Genomic DNA, 25,813 nt, shown 5'->3' with positions numbered 1-25,813 from the left:
TAAAAAAACGCACACCGTAACGAACCAGTGCTGCTGTTACTATATCATATATATAATATACATCAAATATATTATTTATAAGTCGCTTCCTTCCCTCTCTCCTCACAATGTGTTCATTACCTCTGGTACCTGCCAGCCCTTTCACATGGACACAGATCTGCCCATGCAGAGAGCCTGGGGCTCCCTGTCCGACTGTGTTGGTCCAGCAGGGTCCTGCTGGATGCCACCAGAGCTGGGCTGCAGGTCCTGGGAAGAGCCATGTCCCGGCCGTGACAGCACCCACACCACAGAGCCTGCCCGAGCACCATGCAGTGATGCTTCCAAGGGCATCGCTAACGACGACCTGACCTCATCTGTTGTCATTTCCTAAGGCAAGGCTCCACAAGAATACCAGGGCTGCTGTCAAACCCAGGAATAAACGACATTTAAGGCGCTGCAGGAGCTTAATTGAATGGTTGTGGTGCTGTGGATTGTGGGCACAGGGATCTAGTGGCGGGAGCAGGGACTGCAGGCTCTGGCCATCACGCCAGAGGAGCCACTGACTCATGGACGACCTTGTGCAAGTCACTTGATGTTCTTGTGCCTCTGAAAAGTAGGTTAAATAACAAACGGGACCTCCTGCATTGGATCCTCCGTGACCATCAAACTCTGCTGAGGAATAAGCAGTGAAATGCGAGTCTCTCGGGGGTGAGGGCCGTAAGGAAACCTCAGGCTGGAGGGACCAAAAGAGGGCATGGCATGAGGAGTAGACACAGCTTTTATCAACACTGTACCTTATCTGCCATCCAGAGCAGAGTCAGGGGGAAAAAAGGAGGGTAAAGATTTGGGAAACTTCATTATAGACCAGGTTCCTTGTGGGCTGAGGGCTGTATTCCCACTTCATCCTGGTCACTCCTTCCTTAGAAGCAGCAGTAGTTAGCATCTGGCATGGGTATGAATAAAAGGGTTTTTTTTCTCCCAGGAGCCAAGACCAAGAGAAGGAAAGGAAATACAGCTCTGTACTTCACAGGGTACACCAGTCACTGCCAAATACAGAAGCAGGAAAGGAGTTGTTTCTGTGGATAGAATTATCTTCTTCTGGAGTACAAATGGGTGTTTGAAGGGACAGGTCCCTGACGGTGAAAGATCCCCTAACATTCCTTTCCACAGCCCAAATCAACAGCCCCGGTAGCGATGTCTGCACCGCTCTGTTCAGTGAGGATGACCCTCAGAGCTTATCTCTTGGCCCCCCAAATCAGAATTGAGTAACCACAAACAGAACCCTCACTAAACCCATTTTTGGCCATTCTCAAGCCATTCCACACAATTCAGAATCCATCCTTGTGAGTAAAACTGACTCCTCAGCTCCTTCTGCACACACACGGCTCCTGGTGTAGGTCTGAGGGGGTCTGTGCAAGCAGACAAGGTGCAAACCTGCCCACACAGGTTGAACAGCAGCGGAAACAAAAGCAAGCACACAATTCAAGGTTAAAAAGCTGAACCACACAGCTTCATCTTCTGTAATAACGGAAATCATTAATAACAGTTTGCGCTCTCAAAGTAGTTGCCATCCAAGCTCTTGAAGAGCTTTATTAGTGAGCAAGACCTCAGAAGTCTCTCTAAGGTATTATCCCCTTTTTAAAGGGAGAAGGCAATTAAGAAACAACCATTTGTGTGACTTGATCAAAGTCAATGTACAGCACGTCAGCACCTGAGCTTTGAGATGATGCAGAACAGTCCACCATGCACAGCTTTCCACAGGAACAGGACAGATGCAACTGGATCCATGAGATCCACTCCGCGGATGTTGCAATAGTGTTTTCATCACTTTGAGGTTGACATCTTTACTTTTTCCCCTTTATAGGGGGAAATATCTCCCAGCCCCACTTTACAGGCCCTGAACCAAAGCCTTGTTTCCAGTTCTACTGGGAACAGCTGCCTTTGATGCTGGTTAACACACAAGGGAATGGGCAGCAGCTCTCCTTACCAAACAGGGAGTGTACTGGGAAGAAATGAGGAGTTAAAGAGAGGTAGTGTGGCTTCTGGCCCTACTTATTCAGTGTTCCCAGACACAAGCTCATGCAGCTTGGCTCTAGCAGGCTTCTGAGACCAGATAACGGGCACCAGGATAGGTGTGTGTGGTAGAGAGTGATCAGTCCCAGTTCCCCGTGGGTGGATCTGCATGACAACCACAGCTCCACCAAGAGCCAGAGAAAATTCTAAACATCCCCCAGCCACTCCTTCAGGACCGTAGTTGAGCTGTACAACACCACAGGGAAGTGAAGAGAGAGTGGGGAACGAGAACGGACTGGAGCTGTCACATGCAGCAACTAAATACACCTGAGTAGTTCAGGGGGGTGAATTGTCCCCAGCACCACTGGGAACAGGCAATGCCACCTCCTTTCTTATTAGAAAATAGCATGATTAGCCCCAAAACAGCAAAGAGTCAGAGCCTTGGCACCACTTCTCACTTGAAGACAAGAGCTGCAGTGGCAGGACCGACCCCAGCCAGCCCACGTCATTCCCACACTGTTTGCTCACAGCACACATCACACTGAACAAACACAGAGCTCACCTGGAACACTGGGAAAAGTACTGACAGATCCACACTGGAAATAAAAGCTCCCAAGTTCTTACTAGGTGGGAACGTCAGAGTTAATTCCCAGTAACAAAAATGAGCTGCTCTTCACTGAAAGCAACCCATTCACACCAGGGTGAAACCCGGCTAAATGGATTGGTCATCTGACCTTCTGCATCTCGTGAGCCATTAGGCCAAGGATGAAAGTTTTGCTAAAGCATCTTTGCCAGTAAAGAACGCTGGTGTGACAGCTGGACCTGGCTTTGCCTGGACTAACTCTGTCGTTAAGAGCAGATCCGAAGTTTCTCAGGCAAAGCCGGCTCCCGGCGGCAGAAGCTCTGTCCCCACTAGAGGGCTGTGCTGCCGAGCCCGCCGAGCAGCGAGGAAATCTGTTTCTAACTCGGTGTCTCCCTGTGCCTCGGGCCAGTGGTCCCTTCTGTGCCTAAAGGTGCGTTTAGGCAACTTCTCTAGTGCTCAAAAACGACGTAAAAATTAGCAGCAGGAAACAAAGATCTTCTCAAACCAAGACAAAGCCTCTTGGATGAGAGTTATCTTGTCAAGTTGATCTAGAGGTATTTATTCCCGGAGATGTTTAACACCCTCTTTAATGGACTGGGAAGTACCTTATCATCCTCATGTGATGCAAACACATCATCCCACTTCCTTTCAAGTACTGCCTGCTTCTGCCTTCTTCACCTCTGTCAATACACACGGCTTTTCTTCAGGATGCCTTCATGAAATACTCAGACAGCTAAACCCAGGTCCCAGGGCTCGCCCAGCAGCTGCCAGCTCTGCCTCCTGGTCTCTGGACTATGTGAAATGAGATGTCTGCAGTTCTCACTACTGAACTTACAGACTGAACATAAAAACCCAGTGTGCCCTCCTCTGTGGCTGCAGGCTCCCCTCCCTGCCTTCTGCACCCCCAGGACCGCCTGGAGATGGCTCCAAAACAGAAGGAAGCAAGTGAGCTGCCAGGGGAAGATGCATCTTAGCTGCTCTCAGAGCCTCTGAGACACTGAAGTGAGCAAGCACAGTAATGTAGACCAGGGAAAAAGGAGAGTGGAAGGAGGAGGAATTCACATTGCCAACCAGCCTCTGGTCATGAGGCTCCGTGAGCTCTCGAATCCTGCAGAGGCTTGATCCTCACCAGCACCAGACAAGACCAACCCCATGTACATCAGTGAGATTTAAGCCCCTGAGCCCCCCTTCCAGGATTATCCATCTTTCTGAGCTAAAACACTGCTTGAAATAGAGTTCTGAAAACCATCTCACATCCACGCACCATCACACACTCCAGGCTTACAAGGAAATTACTGGATGGATGAAATGTGTGATGGTGCAGGACAAGGCTCTGTCCCTCTCAAACACTTACAAGTCAGTGCAGCAAAGCCATAGCAACAAGAAGAACACTCTTCTTATTTCCCATCCAAGAGCAGCTCCTGCCATTCACTGATTGCATGACCTTCTGCCAGCAGCCACTGAAGCAATCTTTGAAAATGTTTCTGTATCATTTAAACCTGGTTACTCGGCCCTGGACTGTTTCTGCCAAGGTAGCAGCAACAACTCTGGACCAGAGAGAGAGAGAAGGTGGAATTTCAGTGGTGGGATTTGTCCTCTTAAAGTCTTTCTATTCCTCCTGTCACCAGTGGAAACCCTGCCCAACAGCAGCATAAAAAATAAATCCAAAGCTGAGGTTGAGTAACACAGAAAAGACTGTCTAAAAAATGACCGCAGTAGAATAACCAATCATTTAAAAATGCTAATATTTAGCATTTGATAATGAGGTGGATCATTATAGATAAATATCAAATATCTTCTTTTCATTCCTTTTTGCTGCTAGATTGGGAAGGTCAGCAGTCCAGAGATGCTTTAATGCCTTGGTAGATACCATGAAATGGTATTCAGCACTCTGGAAGGGGTAAGGGGCCTGATTACACATGTGAGAACTGGTAAAAAATGGGGATAAAGGAAGATTCCCACTCCAGAAGAACCTGCATGTCCTACTGAACCCAATATAAACAACACGGGTCTCTGCTGTTTTCTGCTGTGCCAGAACAGATGTTCTGACTCCAATAAAGATACAGAAGTATATTCTGTGGCAACTCTTCATTTCGTGAGCAACCACGTAAAGAGCTTCTCTTCTGACAGTTTTTTGTCCCTAAGCAGAGATAAAATGCTTTCTTTAAGGTTCTTCTGGCTGTGCTTCCTTCTGGAGACACTGGTGCCCTAATACTGATGTGCTTAGCAGCACTAATAGATTACACTTACAAGCACTTTTTTTTTTCCCCCTGAATAATGAAGTTAAAAGGCCACTTTGGCATAAATTCACTCATTGTTACCCCAAGTGAAGCGAGTTTCTCCTGGTGCTGCTGCATACAAATAATTGCTTTTGGCCAAAGCCAAGGGAAACACGAGTCCATTGCTTAATTTATTTCTATTAACACCATCAAATGTTAGTGAGAGGAAGGCAGCAAAGTAGCACGATGGCAGCGCTCAGCAAGAGCAGCCTGGACATGCTGGTAGATAAAAACCTTGCAGGGGGTATCTGTGTAGTGCAAATTTTAAAAGCAGGTTGTATTTTCTGCCTGTTTTGCATTTGCATAAAAGTCAGAATTATTTCTACTGTCTTTAGAGGGCTCCTTCAGTTGGCAAACACCTGGAACTCCAAAAGCTGCAACACCTGAACTGTGCAACCCTAACCCAAAGCCTGGGGAAGGGAGAGCAGCAGCCTGTGTCACACAGCCTATGTTCCATGGGCTATGCTCCACACAGACTGCCAGGTTCCTCCAGGAATAAAGGATGGCACTGTTGCCTTTCCAGTGCAAAGTATGAAGAAGAATAAAATTATCAGGGGAATGCTTGTGGAGGGAACTGACCCCTGTTATTGGCATTATTACACACATTTTCTTCAGGTAGCGTCAGTATTAGCAGCTCCAGGTCCAGCCACAGCTGTCTCAGGAGTGTGACACTTGTTTTCACTCAAGTTGCACCAAAGGAGGTTTAGGTTGGATATTAGGAAAAATTTCTTCACCAAAGGAGTTTTCCAGCCCTGGAACAGGCTGCCCACCTTCCCAGGAGGGATTTAAGCTGTGCAGATGTAGCACTTGGAGACATGGTTTAGTGGTGGGCTTGGCAGTGCTGGGGGAGCGGTTGGACTCAGTGATCTTGAAGATCTTTTCAACCTAAATAATTCTATTGATTCCCCAGGGGAAGCTGGGGAATGTCCCATGTCAGAAGGGACAGCACTCAAATCCAGCAAGCCCAACCATCTGAATCCTCTCCAGACTTTTGTCATGATGGAAAGTTTTAATGCTTCAGAAGTCTGAGCAATAGCACTGATCTTTTGTTATTTTGCTCTCAGGAATCAGTTTCAGTAACACAGCGAACAGCAAATTTTACTTCTTCCAAACAGGTTTTTCCCTTGGCTGCTACGGCTTGAAAAGCTTCGAAAGCTGCGCTGCAATGTAACAGCAGGAGCACGGGAGAAGGAAAACTTTAGAGGCAGGGAATAACATCAAACCATTTGATTTATGATCTAAACCAACAACTGCTGGTTCCCTCAGCTGGTCCCTTTTTGTTCCCGCATGACATACGCTTCTATTCCAATCCCTGCAAGCTTCAGGAGTATTCGTGCTAGCAGCACTTTGTATCGATCTAGTGACAGTTCCAGTGCAAACTGCTGCACCAAAATTCAGGGTATAAACTCTAATTTACCAACCAAAGTTCTCAAAACAAGCATCCCTAAGCAGGCAGCTCCAAAACTCAAGATCCACTACTAAAACCTGCCAGCTTCTGGGTGGTTTGTTTATCCTGGGAATAAGATCAAACTGCAAGGCCAGTTTTCTACCTGTAGAAACTGGGTACAGGAGTTTAATGAAGCTTTGTAGCACACTTCCCTTGAGCAGCTTCAGAGCCAAGAGGAACTGGCTGAAAATGCATAAATGGTGACAAGTCAAACCACTCAGTCCTCTATATGCAGCAAACCTAACTTGAAACAACCACCTCAAATGCTGAAAAGCACAGCCCGCTTTCATGGCCCCTGAGTCCCTGACCTTGGGGAAGAACAGCATTGCAGCATCTGCCACACCATGCCACTCTGCCAGGAGCTGCACCAAGATCCAGCAAACACTGCACAACCCAAAGGTGGTTGGAACATGTTGCCCTGTTTATCCAGAAGTGGTCTCAAAGTAGCCATTAGACGGCACAAAGGGGCACACACTCCATGTCCCCAGCCCAGTTCAGCCTAGTCCAGTTCAGCCCAGCTGCTCCCCAAACTGTCCACAGTTCTACTGCCCGACCCATCATGAGCACAAAACCTGGCACATCAGCCTTTCACCTTTCAAAACCTAAAACAAATCCTGAAACTCACTCAAGTGCCAAACAAGTGCAAAGGAAAAAGCTCTGAGACACAGAAGTGCTTCCCACCAGATGCCATTTTGTCCTCCAGTAAGAAGGTTTCACAATAGAAGTGATGGAGGAGCTCGGTATCCCTCCAGCAAACCCACACTTGGCAGTTTACACCCTGGCAGTGATGCTCTAACCCACATCCCTTTAGGAAGCTGTTGGAGAAAAGTCCCCATCGGGTGCTCAGGCTCTCAGCAATGTTTTCCACCACAGTACCATGCAAATGCTGTCACATCTTGCCACTGGCAGCAATGTGTGAAATCAGGTTCAGGTTTCAGTGTGCTGGAAAGAAAATCCAGCACTGGCTTCCAGTGCAGATTGTGGGGAGCAAGTAAAACATACTTTTCTTTTTATAGACTGTTTCCATGGTGCACAGAGGTTCCCATAGCTAATTCTGCAGCTGCAGAACTTCAGAAAATTGCACAGCCTGGGTATAATCCTGTGGCAGGGTGCCCCATACATCCCCAAAGCAAAATCCAGTGGCTTAACACTGTCACCAAACAACGGTGTCGTGTCCCACTTTGACGTGGGAGCGGAGTGGCTGCAGCTGAACCCCCTCATGTTGCTGAGCAGTTTAAGAGAGCCCCAGAGCAACCAAAGCCAGGTCTGGCCTTCAGACCCCATCTGCTAAAGCTCCCAGACATCAGTGGGAGATAAACAAATTACCACTTGCCATATTTATTTTTAAAACAATTTTTTAGAAGAACCGTATGTCTGAAGACCAAGCGGACTGTTAGAAGCAATAACTTAATCAACCCCCCCTCTGCCTCTCTCTACTGGCACTCCTCTGAAGCAGCCCAGTTTGCTTCCCCTCAGCCAGGAAATCCAGGATGCGCTGCCCCCCAACTTCCATGCCCCAGCACTTGCTGTGCTTGGTCAGAGCCCAACCAGCTTGGACAAACCAGCCATTCCCAAAAATATCCTCCCAGAATCAATGTGCCCGGCACCGTTGCTCTGTTCAGCTCCTCGGCACAGGCAGATCCCGGCGCGTCACTCACCTGCTCCTGTGAATTCATCACCCGCAGCTTCATCTGCTTCAGGTAAGTCGAGGTGAGGGGCATGTTGTAGTCAATGATCCCAGAAACCAAGGAGGAAGGTGGCTCACTCTCTGAAGAACAGAGGAAAAGCTTTACTTAGATGAGGGACCTGCAGTATGTTCTCATAACTGTTACACAGGGGTATTCAGGAGAACTTCAAATCCCTGGAAAGAGCTGCCATCCACTGCGAGAAGGTTCCTCTAAGAACATGACCCCACCAAGAACATAATTACAGGAACAGATGTTGTCTTCGGAAAAAAAAAAAGAAAACAAGCATTGCTGTCACCTGTGAGGAAACCAACACATAATGTATAATTTTTCAGCGTCCCCCAAACTTGAAGAAGAAACTGAGTCTTGCTGAAGCCTCAGAAGCACTTCCATGCACATGGGATTTATGCAGGGGGTGATGAACAAGGATCTGTTCGCAGTTTGCTTCAGCATTGCAAAGTCTTGCCAATTTTGCTGGGATTCCCTCAGGTAGGAGTTAACATTAAGGCAACGTATTAAGTATCTCTATCTGGTGATGAAGATTATTTTTAACATCCTCATTAAAACACAAACTTAATTTTAGAGATCTTTAATTTAAATTGTTCCTGTTGATTCCTCTGGCTACATCACATGAGCTCTAGAGATGGCTCCAGGTTTGGATGCTCCTGCAAATTGCTCTGTCTGGCCAGGCCAAGAGTCCCCACGACGCAAATTCTCAGTGATTACTCTGAATTCTCAAAGATTTGTCAGCTCTGCCACCACCACTGTGGATCCTGCAGGACATAGAACATGAAGGCTGCTGGAATGATCTGTTCTAACACTGAATTTGCAGGGTCATGCAGTGGGTTTGTCCAAGAGGAAAGCTGCCGTTGTTCACAGGGATGGCTGATGGCTACAAGCAAGATTTCTTTGCCGTCAGCACAGGCAGATGCAAGAGAATCTGAGAATTTGGAGAATTAATCCAGCCTTCCAGCACATGCTGAAGGGATGTGTGGTATCCACTAGACAGGGAGCTTAAGCAACAACAGGGGAAGAAGGATTCCCAGGAGCTGAAGGTGAAATGATGCTGGGAGGTTTCCATTCCTGGTTCTGAATCTCCCTGGCTGGCTTGCATTTTATGGGGTCACTGGTTTCACAGGCACGTGTGACAGAGTCCCTTGAAAAAGAGCCTTCACCAAATGTTTTACAGCACCTCAGAAAAGCCATCAACCCAATTCTAATGGGCCTGCTTCTCAGAAATGCTGAGTGTCAAAAAATCCTGTCGAAACTCAGCAGACCTGAAGATGCTCCACACCTCTGGAAACACCACATCTATCATGTCTGATTAAGAAATTACCTTACTCCAAAACTGTCTGTAATTGACTTAAACATCACAAAGATTTTTGCAAACATTCTCTGTCAAGACATTGATAGGGTCCACGGAAATACAGTGCTTTTTTCCCAGGTTCATCTAGTCCATTCCTGGGGAGATGGAGCATTCCTGCCTGTGGGTGCAGGGAAGGGTGGCTAGTGCCATTCAAGCCATCAACTTGCCCAAATATGAAGGTCCAAAGCTTTTAGGAACCTTGTAAACTGATTCCTCCATCTTTTCTCATGGCTGTATGTCAGCAGTCTCTGTCATGCTGTGACCTACAGATTAGGAGCACTTCTGTCTCTATATATTAAACACCCCAAATAAACCCTTATTCTGCTGTGCAAGGATGCTGTGCTGTGATGAAAAGATGCCAAAATCCCAGTGCAAGGGGAGCTTTCCAAAGAAACAAAACCTGCCACCTTCCCCAGCTGGCTGAGTCCCTAAGAGTTGAGGAAAGCATTTGCTAAGAGTAACACAGATAGAGCTGCTCTCTCCTGAAGCACAGGCATGGATGAGGTGAGTGTTTCAGATCTCTGAGGATGATAAGTTGCTCTCCTGCCATTCCCCGCTCCACTGCTCAGCGCTGCAGAGATGAATGAAGCTGAACAGGAGCAGCTCAGCAACTTCAGATGGGAGGAAGAGGGGGGTAAGTGATCTTTTAGTGCTTAGATTCTGCCTGAAACCATCCTGATGTAAATTTGGAACAATCCCATTAGAGGCCACATATTCACTGTGAATTCAGGGAACTGCAACACATAAGGGTTTGAGCCCAAGAAACCAAACCTTTTTTTTTTTTTCTCTAAGTTATCTGGAAAAGAAAGAAAACCTTTGTTTTAAAAGGCCTGGGGGGCTCCACGGGAACAACCCTCACATCCTATGTCACAAGAGGAAGCTCCTGGAATCCTTTAGCTCATTTTTCAGTTATCTCTATCACATGCCCCACATAGTGGACACACAGATGGAATAAGAAGAAGTGGTTTTGATCCCAGCTCCACATTTTTATCACTCCACTGGAATTACTCCTAATTTGATAACACTGTAAAGAGATCCCAGTGAAGTCCAGTGATGTTCAAACTTTCCCACAAGCAAGACAATTTGCTTTTATGAATGATGTGGGTGCCCTGCAGGGTTTGATGTCAGATACGTTTAATTAGGGATTTTTGTGATCACAAATTAAATGTGCTCAGATTTGTTCACATACCAGAGAAGTAGGAAGAGATGGAAATTACTCAAATTTTGTCATCTTACTGAGTTAAACTTTACCTGTATATGCTTGTATGTGTGTATGCATGTGCACACACCTCAGTAATTCTTCTATGACCCCAGTGGTTTCTTTAAGAGATTTGCTCCTGATAAATTCCTGAATATGTGTTAGTGAAATCAGACACCCTTCCCCAGTAAAAGTAACCTTATCTAATCTACTCAATGCATTTTCACATGTACTTAGTCACTATTTAGGTGCAATTCAGGCAAAGAAGCACTTCTGTCCTTTCATTCCTGGAGGGTAAGTAAGACTTTTTACCTGTGGGATCCTTTGTATTCCTGATTGATTTATTTTTAAGAGAACTGATAAGGGGAGAAGCTTTATGAAAATAATCAATAATTGATATTAATTTATAAATTTATTCAGGACAGATGGATGTTAACCCTGATCATGGTTCCCACAGCTAGGACCACACTGCAGGGGATATCCAGAACCGGGTGTTCCCAGAGCTGCCTCTGAACTGGGATGGGTGTGTGTTTCTGGGAGAGGCACGGGAGATGCAGGATGGTGGGTGGGTGGAAGCCCCTGAAGGAAGACCAGTTTGGACAGGGCTTTGAGCAACCTGATCTAATGGAAGGTGTCCCTGCCCACAGCAGGGAGTTGGAATGAGATGGACTTTAAGGTTCCTTCCAAACCAAACCAGTCTGTGAATCTGTGAAGGAACAACAACCCTTTTCATCAGCTGCCTCCTGAAACAGGATTCCAAGCTCTGGAACTGGCAGCTCGGCTACTGCCAGGCATTTAGGAAGGTGTCCTGGTGTGGGTGAAGCCAACAAGTGACATCCCTGTTGGCCTGACTCATCCCATCACCCTTCTCATCCACTGAGCTGGCTGCTGCAGCTGCAGAGCTTGGAACGTCACCCGTGATGGATGCAGTGCAATCAGTGTGAAGGTCAGGTTTGCTCCCAGCAAGGCCAAAGGCCAGAACTTTTCTTGATATAATTGGAAAGAGGGATCAGGCCCTTAGCTGGCAGAGTGGGAAGGGCTGTAGTAATGGAGCTTCAACTAATAGAATTCACATGGAGTTATTTGGGAGAGTTTTTGAGAGTTTTTAAGAAATGTAATGAGTATAAAGCATTTCAGTCACTACCTTTGGATAGATGGCATGTAATCCACTTACACCAAACCTCTGGGATGTCCACAGCTCTGCTCTCAGCAGTAAACAGTTGGCAATCAGTATCTAATACTAGAAATTCTCTATTGTTGGGCCTTTTGTTTCTTAAATTCTGCTTCCCTTCTTGGTAAGAGCTGCCAAATGAGCCAGTTTGCCTTGACACTTTTGAAACAGACCAACTCCCTGCAGTTTGCTTAGGTTTTTTTTTAAGAAGCAATTTTAATGGGGGAAACCAACATCATTTTGATTCTTTGCACTTGATCACGAAAACAAGTTTGTAATTCAGAAAAAAACCAGACAAACATTTAACCTGGAAGAGAACCTGGTCCCATCTTCTTCCCACTCCTGCTCTCTCTTAGACCTAAGGAGCTGCAGATTGGACCTGTCTACAAATGAACTGTAACGAGTCAACCACCTCAGTGGCCACACTAATTGTGTGTGTGTACACAGGCACAGTGTAACTGTGATTGCCAAAACATTTACCATTATCAAACTCAGGATCACATGCTTATCTATTAATTAGTGTAAATTGCTTCTTTATCAGAAACTTCAGCTATTCAGACATATTCTGTGTCTTTCAATACAATATTACTAGTTCCAGGGAAAAACTTTACGGTTTTTTTTTTAGACATTGAAGTTTCCACCCACACATGATCATGGGCTGATTGCAGCCATATCTGTGGTATTTTTGACCCATGTTTTGGATGGCACTGGGGAAGCTCTGAAAGAAGGCCAGGCTGCTTCTGCTCCCTAAGCTGAAAGAAGCAGGTTTAAGCAATTATTTCAGCTCGGCTCTAAGATGAAAAACAGTCCAGGTTAGGAAAACCTTTAGGTTAATATGTATCTCCTGGGCAGGACAGTATCTGGCAGCTGTCAGTGGCACTGTGCTGGTACAAAATGCAGTGTCAGCTCTGCTGGCAGAAGTCACTCGCCTTTACCTTTGGGCTCCAGGCCGTTGGAGTTAAAATGCATCCTCTTCTGGCACTCGGTGCAGCTCATCAGGAACCTGGTCACAGCCTCTCTCGGGAGGAAAGCATAGGTCTCTGCAATCTGGGGAAACAACAGACAGCTGTATGTCCTGGGAGAGGGAGAAAGGGGCAGAGAGCGTGGGGACCACGGGCACAGCTCGTAGCCACATGTTATTCCCTCCAGTCCTAAATCCCTCCCTCCAGAGCAGCTGTTGGTGGGGGAACACTTTGGGAGGGTAACTGGTGTGCCAGAGAGGCACCAAGACACAAATGAACAGACCTTTGGTATCCCTGCATAGCCACACCTTCCCAGAAACGCCCTCCCATTCCCCCTTGGAGTCTGGGAAGAGCAAAGCTATGAACGTGTAAGAATCAAATGCGAAAGTAAGGCCTCGCCAGCTCTGTTTGCATTGTTAATTACCATCACACCAGTAACCTGAAGAATCCATTAATCTTTTGTAAGGGCAGGTCACTTTTTCCCACAATGACAATCAATTACTGTTAATAATACTTTGCACTTCTGTGACATATTTTATCTAGGGAATTGAAAACATTTTTCCAAACAGTAGTGAATTAAGTCTCCTGTACCTTTGTGGGATATGTATTTTACAGACGAGCAAAAGCTAAGGATAAATATTTAAAACTTGGATGCTTCAAGTTAAACACTAGATCCAGACCTAAGCACCCACAGAAGGTGCCTGGCAATCCCAGAGTCCTGTTATTGTAATTAATTCCTGCCAGCGGTAATTTTACGGTATTTCTAAAGATCAAGACTAGGTTATTTGGAGAAGGAATGAGTCAATTTTAACGTAGACTTCTTTAAGGCCATAAAAGACCATCAAATCTTGGAGTCTGACCTGTGTAGCACAAGTCACAAAACTTCACCCAGGTTCTCCTGCAGCCCAGTGGCCTGTGGTTTGCCTAAAACATCATCCAGGAAGACATCTGGTCTTAATTGGAAGGCATTAAAAGGTGGAGAGCCCACCTCTTACTTTGGGCTGGTTCCTATGGTTAATCACCCATCCTGTTTGGTCTAAGTGACTTGTCCGAGCACGGCAGTTCCCAAACCAGGGGCCGTGACCCCCACAGGGGTCACAGCACTTACAAGTGGGGTCATAAAACAGACAGAAATTCAATTGTTTGTGCCAGTCCTCGGGGCTGTGAGCCCGGCAGAAGTGGGGCTCAGGACGGGAAGTGGGGCTGCAATCAGACACCTCGTGGGTGAGGGCTGGTGATGGGGCTGAGCTGGGAGGACAGCCCAGGATGTCCTGAACCCCCTCCTCTGCCCGGTGGGCATCGTCCTCCTACCTTATGTAGTTAACAAATAATACCTAAATTATATAAATCCACGTTAAATACAGAAATACCTAAATTCCAAGCATTTTTCCACCCTGGGGGAGGTGCTGTTCTAGAAGCAGAGCAGCGGGGCAGGGGCAGTGGCTTTGCAGGATCACGGCTGAGGCAGCGCCGTGCCCGGCCGCTGCGGTGGGAGGGAGCCGCATCCATCTCCACTGCGCGGCAGCAGAGCCCGGGCTTTCACACGCACAGAATGCCAGATGGGTGGAAAGTTCAGGCGGGGACCTTGTCCCAGCGCTCAAATGGAGGCTGCAGTGCCTGGTCCTCATGGGATTCTCCTCCTATTTAGCTGCAGCCCCAGCGAGCTCTGTTGTGGCCGAGCGGATGCCAGCTCAGTCTTCGCCTCTGTGGGATATTTATCGATGCACAAGCACAAGGGATTCCCGCAGAAACGCTGGAATGAGGGGCCTGGAAATTGCTGGTGGCAGCCGTGGTGTGGTGGCACAGGCAGGGAACCGTCCCCGCGTGCTGCCCGCCGGGCTCAGCCATCTCCCTGCCTCTTTTGCTCCAGCAAGCCCACAGTCTCTGCTGCAAATGTTCAGCTAATTTTAGTGATACAGTTGTTATTTCTCAGCTGATTTGACGCTCTGCAGAGCAGACTGCTTCCTTGATGAGTTATCTCCCATCCAAACTCCCTTTCTGATTGCCTCCCTCCGGAGGTCATGGACAAGGGCAAACTCTCCAGTGTCTCTAATCAGAAGCGGTGGGGAAAGGGAGCAGGGAGAAGGAGGCAGAGGACCCTGGAGCCTCCCAGCTGGCCACCCAGCAGCGTCCCTTTGTGCACCCGTGCCAGGCGTGGCGCGTGCTCTGCACCATTTCACCTTCCAGCTCAGGCTACAAAGGCGTTCCGGGGAGCAAGGGCAGGAGTGAGGGCAGGAGCGAGGCTGGGCAGCCCAGCCAGCAACGTCCTGCCAGGTCAGGAGGGGATACACGCTGCTAATGTGATGATCTCAGCTCAAGAGGGAGATGAGGGGTGGAGCGTGAAGCTCTCTGACTGCTGTGAGCAGGCCTGGGAAAACAGACGGATCCAGCCTGCTCCCCTGGGGCTGTGCAGGGCACAGATTAGTCCTCCAGAGAGATGAATTGAAGGAATTAGGGGAGGGTCGGAGTGGTCTGCTGGGGAAATGAGCAGAAAGTTTTTGAATTGTGGTCATGCTGGTGGGGCTGCCCCCCCTGGACCATAGAGAGGTCGCTTGCCCCCAGCCAGGGAGGGTCAGTGTGTGCCCTGGCCCCATGCTCTGCCACAGGCAGGACTCGAGTGCTCAGGGCAGGGAGCGATGCCATGAGCTCTGTGTGCACAGCCCTGCTCCCTGGGGACTCCCACCATATGTGGGAGGCTGCAGGGCACTGGGCTGCCTCACCAGCACTGCCAGCACCACAGTGTGGATGGAGCACGGACATAGGCAGGCAGGACAGACTCCAACCCTGTGCTGACTCTGGAAGCACACTGAGCTGTGCAGAACCTCAGGCATCATCACAGAGACAAGGGCAGCCTGCACAGACCTCTCTGAGACATTGTATACACCAGAGAGATGAGCTGCCAGCAAGCCACTCCTGTCTCTAAGCGACCTGGTCCTTAGGGCTGTGGGATTCAAGGGAGTAGCTTGGTTTTGGACAGTGAATTCAGCTCTTCTTGTAAAAGGAGAGCCCAAATGTTTGCATCGAAGGGCTGTGCAGAGTCAAGAGAAACAGCAAGCTCCCTGGAGAAGCGCACTTCAAGCTAAATTATTCCTGACCTAACTAGAGTGGTGTTTCAGGGTGGATAGAGCTGGTTCTTGGCATCCATAGAACCAAGACAAGACTTTGCTTGGTGCCTACCTCCATTTTGTAACTGAGGAAACCCAGGATGGGCTGGAGAGGAGGGGAAGGCCACGGCCATGCCCCAGTCCCCCTTTCTGCTGCTCCTGACCTTCAAGGCCCCACGCGAGACATTTGCCTCTGGCTGAGGGAGATAGGGAGGCAGATGACCTGGAGCATGCAAGGCACCGGACAAACATTCTCTCGTCCATCACTAATACTGAGGATTTCTCTTCCTTTTCCCTTCAGACATGCACAGTGCCTTTGTATGATTCCCTTGCTCTCTCCTCTCCCAGCAGCCGCGCTGTGCTGCCGCTGCAGCCCGGATTCCCCGAGCACAGCTGCTCTGCCTCTAAACCCCTCCTTCCTCACGCCTCTCCGCACAGGCACACTGGGCTCTGCCTCGCCTCTTCCTCCCGTCAGTGGCTCTGCTTCTACCTGCCCTGTCATCCCCATTCCCGAGGGACTCTCCCTCCCGCAGCCCCTCCGCTCCAGTGCCCTCCCTGCCCGGGGCACGGGGGGACTCTCACCGCTCGGTAGGTTTTCTTCTGCCCGGCATGTTTGGGTGCTTTGCCCGGCTCCGACGAGCTTTCCACATGCATCGAGTAGATGATGTCAAAGAAATCTTCCACCACAGCCACGCGTTTCAGAGAGATGCCCTCGGGCTCCGACAGTCCATCTGCCCCCTACAACAGTGCAGGCAAGTTGAGTTAGTGTCAGCGATGGGTGACAGGGGTGACGAGATCGGCCCGGGGCTAATGCGGTTGGAGGGGGCAGAGTGGCGGTGCTCCTGCCTCGGGCTGCCTTGGACACGGGGGATGTGGGGGATAAATTAAACATCGCTTCAGGGAGGATCCTGCTGTAGCCAGGGCACTGGCGGCTGCTGCTGTTGTGCTGCTAAAGCTGGCAGTGAAATTGGGCCAGGAATAAAAACAAGGGAAGAGTCCAGAGTGGAGTCTTAAGTGATCAAGAAATTCAAGTGTGGGGTGGTTTTGCTAGGTGGGGAACAGGCAGGGGAAGCTCTTTGGACCTGCACATGGTGCTAAACCATCCTGGGAAGCCCTGAGATGTAAGGTACTCTCGCTGGCTGCAGTCCCCGTGGACATGGATCAGCCAGCAGGACAAGGTTTCACTGTGATGCCAGGATACAGCCCCTAAAGGAAGGAGCCAGCATCCCCTCCTTCCCTGCGCTGACCTTTCCAAGGCTCCCTCCCTCTCACAGACGCAGAGCAGCTGAGCGCTGGCAGCAGCAGCACAGCTCTTTGTGTGTTCGGATGTGCTGGAGAGCAGGAGGCAGTAATTCTGCCACACGACAGTGGTGACAGACTGATGGGAGTGGGAAGCGTGGGGAGCAGTGCTCCTCCGAGCTGACTGGCACCAACGGTGTCAGCTCACACTGGCAGGGTATGCCGTGGGAAGGGGAGGCAGCCTCTGGGACCCGGCAGCTGCTATCGGCACTCGGCACAAAGCACCAGGGCAGGAAGGGTTAGTGGGAGGTGGTCACTGGCTACTGTAATGGCAAGGGGGACTGAGAAAGGGCCAGGCTTTGGGAGGTCACTTAGCTTGCTCCTTGAAAAAATGCCATTTTTGCACAGACAAAAAAAAAATTTAAAAATATTATATACATATATATATATATATATAAACATCCCTTTAAGGCCTCCTTTCCAAAAGGAATGCATGGATGTTATCCAGTGAGTACCCACCAGGCTGCTAAGCAGCAACCTGCACTTCTAAATGACCTGCAAACTATCTTTTTCACGTGCATTCACACATCCCTGAGGGCAGGCAGAGGCTGGCTGGGAGCTGTGGGCAGGGTCTGGCAGGGGTCTGCACGTAAAGGGAACACCCAGTCTCCTAACCTGCGTTTGTGTTGTCCTTGGTTGGGCTCTGTGTATCTTACACAGTCTATAGATTGAATAAATGCTGTTCTTTAAGCCACCAGTCAAGAGCCTCTCAAAAATCAATCACTTTGTGGGCCCACCTTCTGCTAAAGCTACCCAACATCTCAGAGGAGCAGTCATTTAATGTACGGTGCTGCCTATTAGGGTTGGCTCCTCACCCCAATTTCGGAACAGAGACTGCCTGTCCTGGGCACAGGCTGCAGCGGGACAGTCGCTGAGCTCACCCGGGACACGGGCACGAGGATTTTCCAACACAAACCACCTCTGCCCTCCCCGGGGAGCCCCAAGCCGGGTCTGAAGGTGGCTGTAACAAAGAGAATATTGAGAGCGAACACAAGGGGCAGGGTGGCAGCGCTGCGTGGTGGGGGTCGGGAAACTTCGCCCCAGGGAGTGTCTTTGAGGAATATAGATCTAATTTCTTCTGTCACTGTTCAGAGAGTTTCAGTTTAATCGAGGGCATGGGTATTCCCCTGCCAAGGAGGAGCGGGCATTAGGAGGCTTCCTACTGACCAATAATCCTCAGAGCAGGGTTGAAATGAGGATAATTACAGAAACAGGACAAAGGAAAATGCAGCAGGGGAAAAGCACAGTCAGATCTAACAAGCAGAGCCCTCAAAATTAAGGCTGTAACCAACCGTGTATGCAAATCAGTTTCCAACCGGCTAATATCCTCCTCCCTGCACGGCCAGCAGGTCCCTGTTTCCTCCCCGGTTTCAGAAGGAATGCAGTGAAGGTAACCTCAGGGTCTGGGCATTGCTACAGCCTCCCTGCACACCCAGCAGCGCTTTCCTCTCCACCCCGGCTGGATGCCGGATGCCGGAGCTGCCTCCTCAGCATCCCACTCCCTGCAGCGATCCTCCCCTGACTCCTTGCGTCTCTCCATCCCCTCCTCAGCCTTGTGACTGCTCTCCCCGTGATGATTATTTAGCTTTGGTAAGCAGGTGAGATGCAAGCAGTATCAAAGCCACTGGGCATAAGAAGCTGTATCAAGTCAGTGCCTCCAGGATTAGGGAGGTTTATATCTGGCAATATACTCAAATGTTGACCTAGGATTTAAGAGGACACGTGTGCTGTAGAGTACCTCTCTGAGGGGCCCACGCCCCTCGGGTTCCTCCTTCCACACCCAGCATTGCTCACCAGTATTCAAGGCATGAGTCAGAGCCCATAATATCTCAGAAAGGCTTAAAACCCCTCAGGTTTAAATAGCAATAAAAATTCAGTTGGGAAGGAGAATGGGAAGAAGGGATGCTTTTACCCTGTCCTGGTGCTGGGGCTTTATTAGAAGTCACCTGCCCCACAAGGAGTAAAAGATTTCAGGAGCAAAGCTCAGCCCTGACATAGGTGCTTGGAAATGAGTGGCATTTCAGGCGCTGAGGAGTCCCTTTGCCACATTCCAGTCATCCTCCTTTCCCCTATATTTGCCCAGCACCGGTCTGTCTCTCCCCCTTCCCAGTCTCTCCTTCTCTGTCCCCGTGTACCTTGCCCCACAGTTCTTACCCCCCCTTTCCTCTCGTCCTCCCCACCTTCCCAGAGCTGTGAGCACTCTCTCCTCTCACCTCCTCTTCTCCATCAGGTCTTTTTCCTCCCCAGTGTCCTTTGTCTTCCCCATCTCCTCTAGTTCCACATCTCTCAGCGCCCGTACCCCCGGGACCCTCTGCCCTGGGACCACCCTCTTGGGCCTCGCTGCCCCTGCATCTCCTCTGTCCCTGCTCCATCCCTCCGACCCCGGCCACCTCCAGCACCCGCGAATCAGCGTCGGGAGGTGCCTCTGCGGGCCGAGGTCCCCTCCCGTGCCCGGCCCCGGGCGGCGACAGCCATTTCAGGCAGCGCTGTCCCGGCTGCGGCACGGGCCGGGCAGCGCTTCCCAGGGCCGGGGACCGACCATGGCGCTGCCAGCGCCGAGCCCCGGCACCTTTGTTCTCGGCAGCCGCCCCGGGCACGCTCGGCCTCCGCCCGGCCCGGGACGGGGGCGGTGCGGCGGGAGGGGACGGGGAGCGCCCGGGCAGCCCCGAGTGGCGGCGCGGGGTGACATCTGCCGCGGCGAGGAGGGAGGCAGGGCCGGGCGAGCCCCCCCACCCGGGCCGGGCTGGGGCCCGCCGGCAGGTAGCGGGTAACCACGGCAACCGGCGGTAATCCGCTCCCCCGGGCCCGCCGCCGCCGCCCCGCGCCCGCTGCCCCCGCGCCCGCCGCGCCCCGCCCGGCGCGGACCGGCCCGGGGCAGGCACCGGCGGCGGCGGGGCCCCGCTGTGGCCGGTCCCGCACCTCGCCGAGCCTGGGACGGGCGGGCAGGGGCAGAGTCCGGGGCGGGCTCCTACCACCCCCAGGCACCGCCATCCCGCCGGAGCTCTGCCCACCTCCCGAGCCCCACTGCAGCCCTACCGTGCTCCCACAGCCCCGCCGCAGCCCCACAGGGACCTGCCCTGGCTCCCACAGCCCTGTCAGGCTCCCACACGGACCTGCCACGGTTTCCCCAGGGATCTGCCATGGCTCCCTCACGGACCTGCCAAGCTCCCACAGCCCTGCCATGGCTCCACTGCAGCCCTGCCATGGCTCCACTGCAGCCCTGCCATGGCTCCTGCGGCCCTGCCATGGCTCCCATAGCTCTGCCATGGCTCCCACAGCCCTGCCATGGCTCCCATAGTTCTGCCATGGCTCCCACAGCCCTGCCATGGCTCCCATAGCTCTGACATGGCTCCCACAGCTCTGCCATGGCTCCCATAGCTCTGCCACGCTCCCACAGCCCTGCCATGGCTCCCATAGTTCTGCCATGGCTCCCACAGCTCTGCCATGGCTCCCATAGTTCTGCCATGGCTCCCACAGCCCTGCCATGGCTCCCATAGTTCTGCCATGGCTCCCACAGCTCTGCCATGGCTCCCACAGCCCTGCCATGGCTCCCATAGTTCTGCCATGGCTCCCACAGCCCTGCCATGGCTCCCATAGCTCTGACATGGCTCCCACAGCTCTGCCATGGCTCCCATAGCTCTGCCACGCTCCCACAGCCCTGCCATGGCTCCCATAGTTCTGCCATGGCTCCCACAGCTCTGCCATGGCTCCCATAGTTCTGCCATGGCTCCCACAGCCCTGCCATGGCTCCCATAGTTCTGCCATGGCTCCCACAGCTCTGCCATGGCTCCCACAGCCCTGCCATGGCTCCCATAGTTCTGCCATGGCTCCCATAGCTCTGCCATGGCTCCCACAGCTCTGCCATGGCTTCCACAGCCCTGCCATGGCTCCCATAGTTCTGCCATGGCTCCCATAGTTCTGCCACGCTCCCACAGCTCTGCCATGGCTCCCACAGCCCTGCCATGGCTCCCACAGCCCTGCCATGGCTCCCATAGCTCTGCCACGCTCCCACAGCTCTGCCACGCTCCCACAGCTCTGCCATGGCTCCCACAGCCCTGCCGTGGCTCCCACAGCCCTGCCGTGGCTCCCACAGCTCTGCCGTGGCTCCCACAGCCCTGCCGTGGCTCCCATAGTTCTGCCGTGGCTCCCACAGCTCTGCCATGCTGCCATAGCCCTGCCATGCCTCCCATAGCTCTGCCATGCCCCCATAGCTCTGCCATGGCTCCCACAGCCCTGCCATGCTCCCAAAGCCCTGCCATGCTCCCACACAGCCCTGCCATCGCTCCTACACAGCCCTGTCCTGCCTTGGAGCCTGGCAGCAGCACCCACACATCTCCATGACCAGCCTTCTCCACCCGCCCAGCTCCCTCTGCTCCCAGCAACCTGCTGTGTCTCCACCAGCCCCTGTGGCCATTCCTCAGCAGCCTGGCCTGGGTGTGAAAACTACCATAATGGGAGGTTTTCACAGCCGAAGTGCAGCACTGATGAGCTAACCCTGTTTTCTGTGGGGCAGATCTACGGCCAGCAGCTGCCACCTGATCCAGTCCATGCTGCCCGCGGTGACCTCCACCCCAAGCCCCGGCAAGCTGCCACCACCCCAGCGAAACCAGACTCCCAACCCAGGCAGCTCCAGGGAGGCCAAGGGATGACAGCAGGCTTCATGCACAGGACTTCTTAACCCTGCAAGCCCTTCCCCAACTTGGACTTGGGTTTGCGAGAATCTGGGAGCATTTAACCTGAGCTCTCCAAAGCCTGCATGCTCCCAGCTCCTCTTCAGACTGACTGGGGTAGATGTTGCCAGAGGAACTGCCTGTTCTGGGCTCAGCAGCGTGGAGGGTCTTGGCTCTGCCCTTGCACTGGCTGGCAGGGCGATATCTGCCTTCTCCAGTGGGACTGGCAGCTCTTCTGGAGCCCAGGAAGCTACCCCGCTTCACGGCTCCGCAGGGAAGCATCCCTTTTCCAAGGGGGTTAAGCTGGAGGGCCATCAGACTGGGACTGCTGGAGCAGGAGTGGGATGGGAGGGAGTGCCGACTGCTCCCCCATCTGCTGTGCTCACCAGCAGATAAAACACTGCCCTGGCCCTCGCGCGAGGGGCTGATACCAGCCGAATTCAGCTTCCTGTGAGTCAAAAGCCGCTTCCTGCCAGCAGAGCCTTGCCTGATAATGGCTGCGTTCTGCTCTCTGCCCGGGAGCAGACCCTCTGCCCTCGCCTCTCCTTGCACTTCCCACATGAAAGCGTTCCCTTCTGTATCTCCCAACCACAGCATCTCCCCGCCCCAGTACAGAGTCACACGTTAAACTCTAATTTCCTGCTGCTGTCTGGAAGGGCCACTGTCACCCTCATCCCTGGGACAGCCGAGCTGGAGGTTTGGGGCCAGCCGTATCGAGCTGTCCCTCAAGGTCACCTCCCTTGTACACACAGACAGGCCACGTCGTTCTCTCTGCCTGTGCTTCAGCTGCTGCTGGCTGTGGGACACAGCCACTGTCCCCAGCCAGGTCAGGAGCAGAGTTTTCCTGTCCCACACTGGAATGACGCCATGGTGTGACCATGGGTTCCCCAGCCCACACCAGCAGCAGTGCCATTCCTGTGGCACTCATCCATCCCTCGCCCTTTCTGCCAGCCCTGGGTGGTTCCTATGGCTGCACAAAGGAAGATCCCTTTTTTGAGATGAGCAAAAGGGGGGTTTGGGTTTTGTCTGAGCACTCTGCTGCTCTTTCCTCTCTGAAGTGCCTTTCTAATTTTCTACAAGTTGTATTTTGTTCTAAGGGAAATTTTGGTCTTCTGACAAAAATGCTCAGCTGGACCAGGGAGTGCATGTGCACAGGACAAAGCAATTGGGACCTAGTGGGATCAGAAACTGTGACATACAGGATGGGATGTAATCCTGCCACAATGCTAGAGACATCCCATCAAGTGCTCCAGAGATCACAGAAACATGGAATGGTTTGGATTGGAAGTGATCTTAAAAACCATCTCGTTCCAATCTCTCTGCCACGGGCAGGGACACCTTCCACTAGACCAGATTTCTCCAAGCCCCATCCAATCTGGCCTGGAACGCTTCCAGTGATGGGACAGCCACAGCTTCTCTGGGCAGCCTGTGCCAGTGCCTTGCCACCCTCACAGGCAACTATTTCCTCTGAACACTGTGATTCCTCAAGTCCATCCCCCTGAGCAGCCTGTGGCCTCCCAGTGTCCACCCGTGCCAGTGCTGTGGCCACCACCAGCACACAGCCCACCTCTGCAACTACTTCTCCTGCACAGGCTTCAGCACCAAAACAGACGTTTTATTTCAATATGGACTCTTACAACTTTTGATCAAGAAACTGTTCTTGGTACTTCTCATCTCTGGGAAGTCAGCCCTTGATTGGCTTCTATATTTAGACTTCTCCGGGGCTTTAGGAAGTTCACTCCTCATGGTATTTAGGTGTAGGATGAAAGCAGCTTTTGCGGGGGATATGTTAAACCACAGCAGGCTCCCTCTGCTAATGCTGCGAGGAGAAAGAGAAGCTAGATTCCTCGAACTTCCCTCTTCCTCTTGCCCCTCATGTCATGGGCACAGTGTGTGCCTTAGAAATAGACACCAGGGAGACACTGGGCTGAAAACAGTATCAGCTGTATTGCTCATAATAAAAGAACCCACAAGAAGACGACGGGAAATGCTCTGACTGACAGATTTTGCTCTTTTTTCTCCTGGAAATATTTTGCTCGGAAATTTTTCTGATCATTTCTGGTTGAAAAAAGGGAGAAAAGCAGTTGCTAAAATGCTGATGGTGTTTCCCTGTGCTGAGCATTTTGTGTTGTGCCTTGTTGCACCAAGCAAACACAAAGCCCCATCCTGCACTTAGAGCTCCAGCTCTACTCACTGCAGTGAAAACAGCCCCAGCCCTGCTGAGCAGCTGAGCATCCCTCTAGCCCAGGAGGGTTCATTTCTCCTGGGGAAACTGAGGCACAAGAAGAAATCATTTTCCTGACACTCTGTGCTGACTCAGGCCAGGACTGGGGGCATTCACATTGTTTCTCTACCCAGAACTGTACACAATACTTTTTTTTTTTTTCCCAAAGTAAATACTTCCTCATGAGGGGAGCCGGGTGCTTTATTTTTAGCTGGCAAACACAGCTGAGGTGTGTGTCTTTCACAGGGCACAGGCACCTCTTCAGAGCGAGCTGCTCTTTCAGCCGCCGCAGCTGAGCCATGGGGATGGGTCCAGGCCTTTGCTCTGACCTCGGCTTATTCCTCTCCTGGCTCCCAGGCCTAGGAATGAAAACACAGCGGCCTGGGAGGGGCGGGCCTGGAAATGGCAGCCCTGCCTCCAGCTGTGGAGAGGGCCCAGGTGCAGGGTGCCGAGGGGAGGTTGGTGTGCTCGGGGTCTGGTGGGCAGCTGGGGATGGGGCTGTCATCCATCCCAGGGCTGCCACCCATCCCAGGGCTGCCTGAAGGACAGAGGGGAAGCCCAGCAGGAAGAGATTCTTGCTCGGATGCCTGCTTAGAGGCTCCTTGGATGCCGGCTCTGCCTGGGAGGCAGAGGACATTTTGCACGGCGCAAGAGAGCAGAGCTGCCTCCCTGCCAGCACCGGGCTGTGCGCTGGCGGGGAAGCCACAGGAGCAGCTGGATCTGGCAGGCAGAGGCAAGCGCAGTGATCCCCAATAAATGTGACCCTGCACCTGCTGGCCAGGAGCGAGGGGGAGCCGGCTCTTTCAGGGATGACAAAATACTGGGTGCCGTGGCGCAGCCTGAGCTGCTGTTGGAGCACTGTTTCACTTGGGTTTGGTGAGAATGGTTCCTGCAGCCTCGTGAGTGGAGCACCCGACTGACCTTCCAGGGAAATTGCTCCCTGGGGCTGTGGACTTCCCACTCCCAGTCAGCTGGTGAGCATCACACTCTTCTCTGAGGTGTGCGGGACCTGTGCGGGAGAAGCGCCACGCTGTGGGTGCCAACAGGGAAGAGATCACGAGCATTATTATCTGGGGATTATTATCATGTTGCAGTATTTCTTACTATTTTGAAACAGGCAGGGTTTGCACAGAGAAACTGTGGATGCTCTGTACCTGAAAGTGCTCAAGGTCAGGTTGGACTGGGCTTGGAGCAACCTGGTCTAGAGAAAGGTGTCTAGTGAAAGGTTGGAACAAGATGATCTTTAAGGTCCATTTCCACCCAAACCCTCCTAGGATTCTATGATTCTAAAATAGGAGTTTGGGTATTTTTTAAAATATATCTGCAAAGGTGGGCAGCGATTTCTTAATGTCATTTGAATCTTGGTTTAGGTGATTTGGGGGAGAATGCTACCAGAATGGAAAAAAGGGGGGGAAATGGTAAACTGCCTTTGCAAGCAGAAATGTTTTATATTCCATAGCATCCTGAAAAAAATATAAAACTAGGAATCTAAAGAATATTGAAAACATGTAGCTGTTACACAAACTCAGAACATGTCTAGAGGTGGCTCTTCCTTGAAGTAACTTATCACCATGAGCAATCTGCCCAGCACTGAGCACTAATCTAATAAATATCACCCACAAAGCAAAATGCTTTGAGTCAGAGGGGGCCAAGGCACTGTAACAAGTGATGAGACGACCTGTCACAGCAAGGTGACCCCTCTATGCCTAGGAATAGACCCATCAGGGCAGCCAGGTGACATCATCACACCTACAGTGAGAACACAGTGATGTCAAAATGAAACTGAGGAGGAGGAGATACGGAGCAGCGGCAGAAGTTCAGCTTGTCAGTGGT

At 51.5% G+C, this 25,813-nt stretch overlaps 1 protein-coding gene across 1 annotated transcript in view; it reads right to left on the bottom strand.

The window, feature by feature from the left end:
• NOL4L (nucleolar protein 4 like) overlaps window positions 1–25,813 on the bottom strand; it is a 64,960-nt gene that overhangs the window by 29,539 nt on the left and 9,608 nt on the right. Inside the window, 3 exon segments of the mRNA XM_039563486.1 lie at window positions 7,960–8,069; window positions 12,657–12,768; window positions 16,370–16,525. Of these exon segments, the coding sequence (XP_039419420.1) occupies window positions 7,960–8,069; window positions 12,657–12,768; window positions 16,370–16,525 (378 nt within the window).

Source organism: Corvus cornix, chromosome 20 (assembly GCF_000738735.6).
Source record: "Corvus cornix cornix isolate S_Up_H32 chromosome 20, ASM73873v5, whole genome shotgun sequence".
Classification (NCBI taxonomy): domain Eukaryota; kingdom Metazoa; phylum Chordata; class Aves; order Passeriformes; family Corvidae; genus Corvus; species Corvus cornix.
The sequence above is the reverse complement of the archived record's forward strand: the minus strand, read 5'-3'. Positions and strand labels throughout refer to the sequence as shown.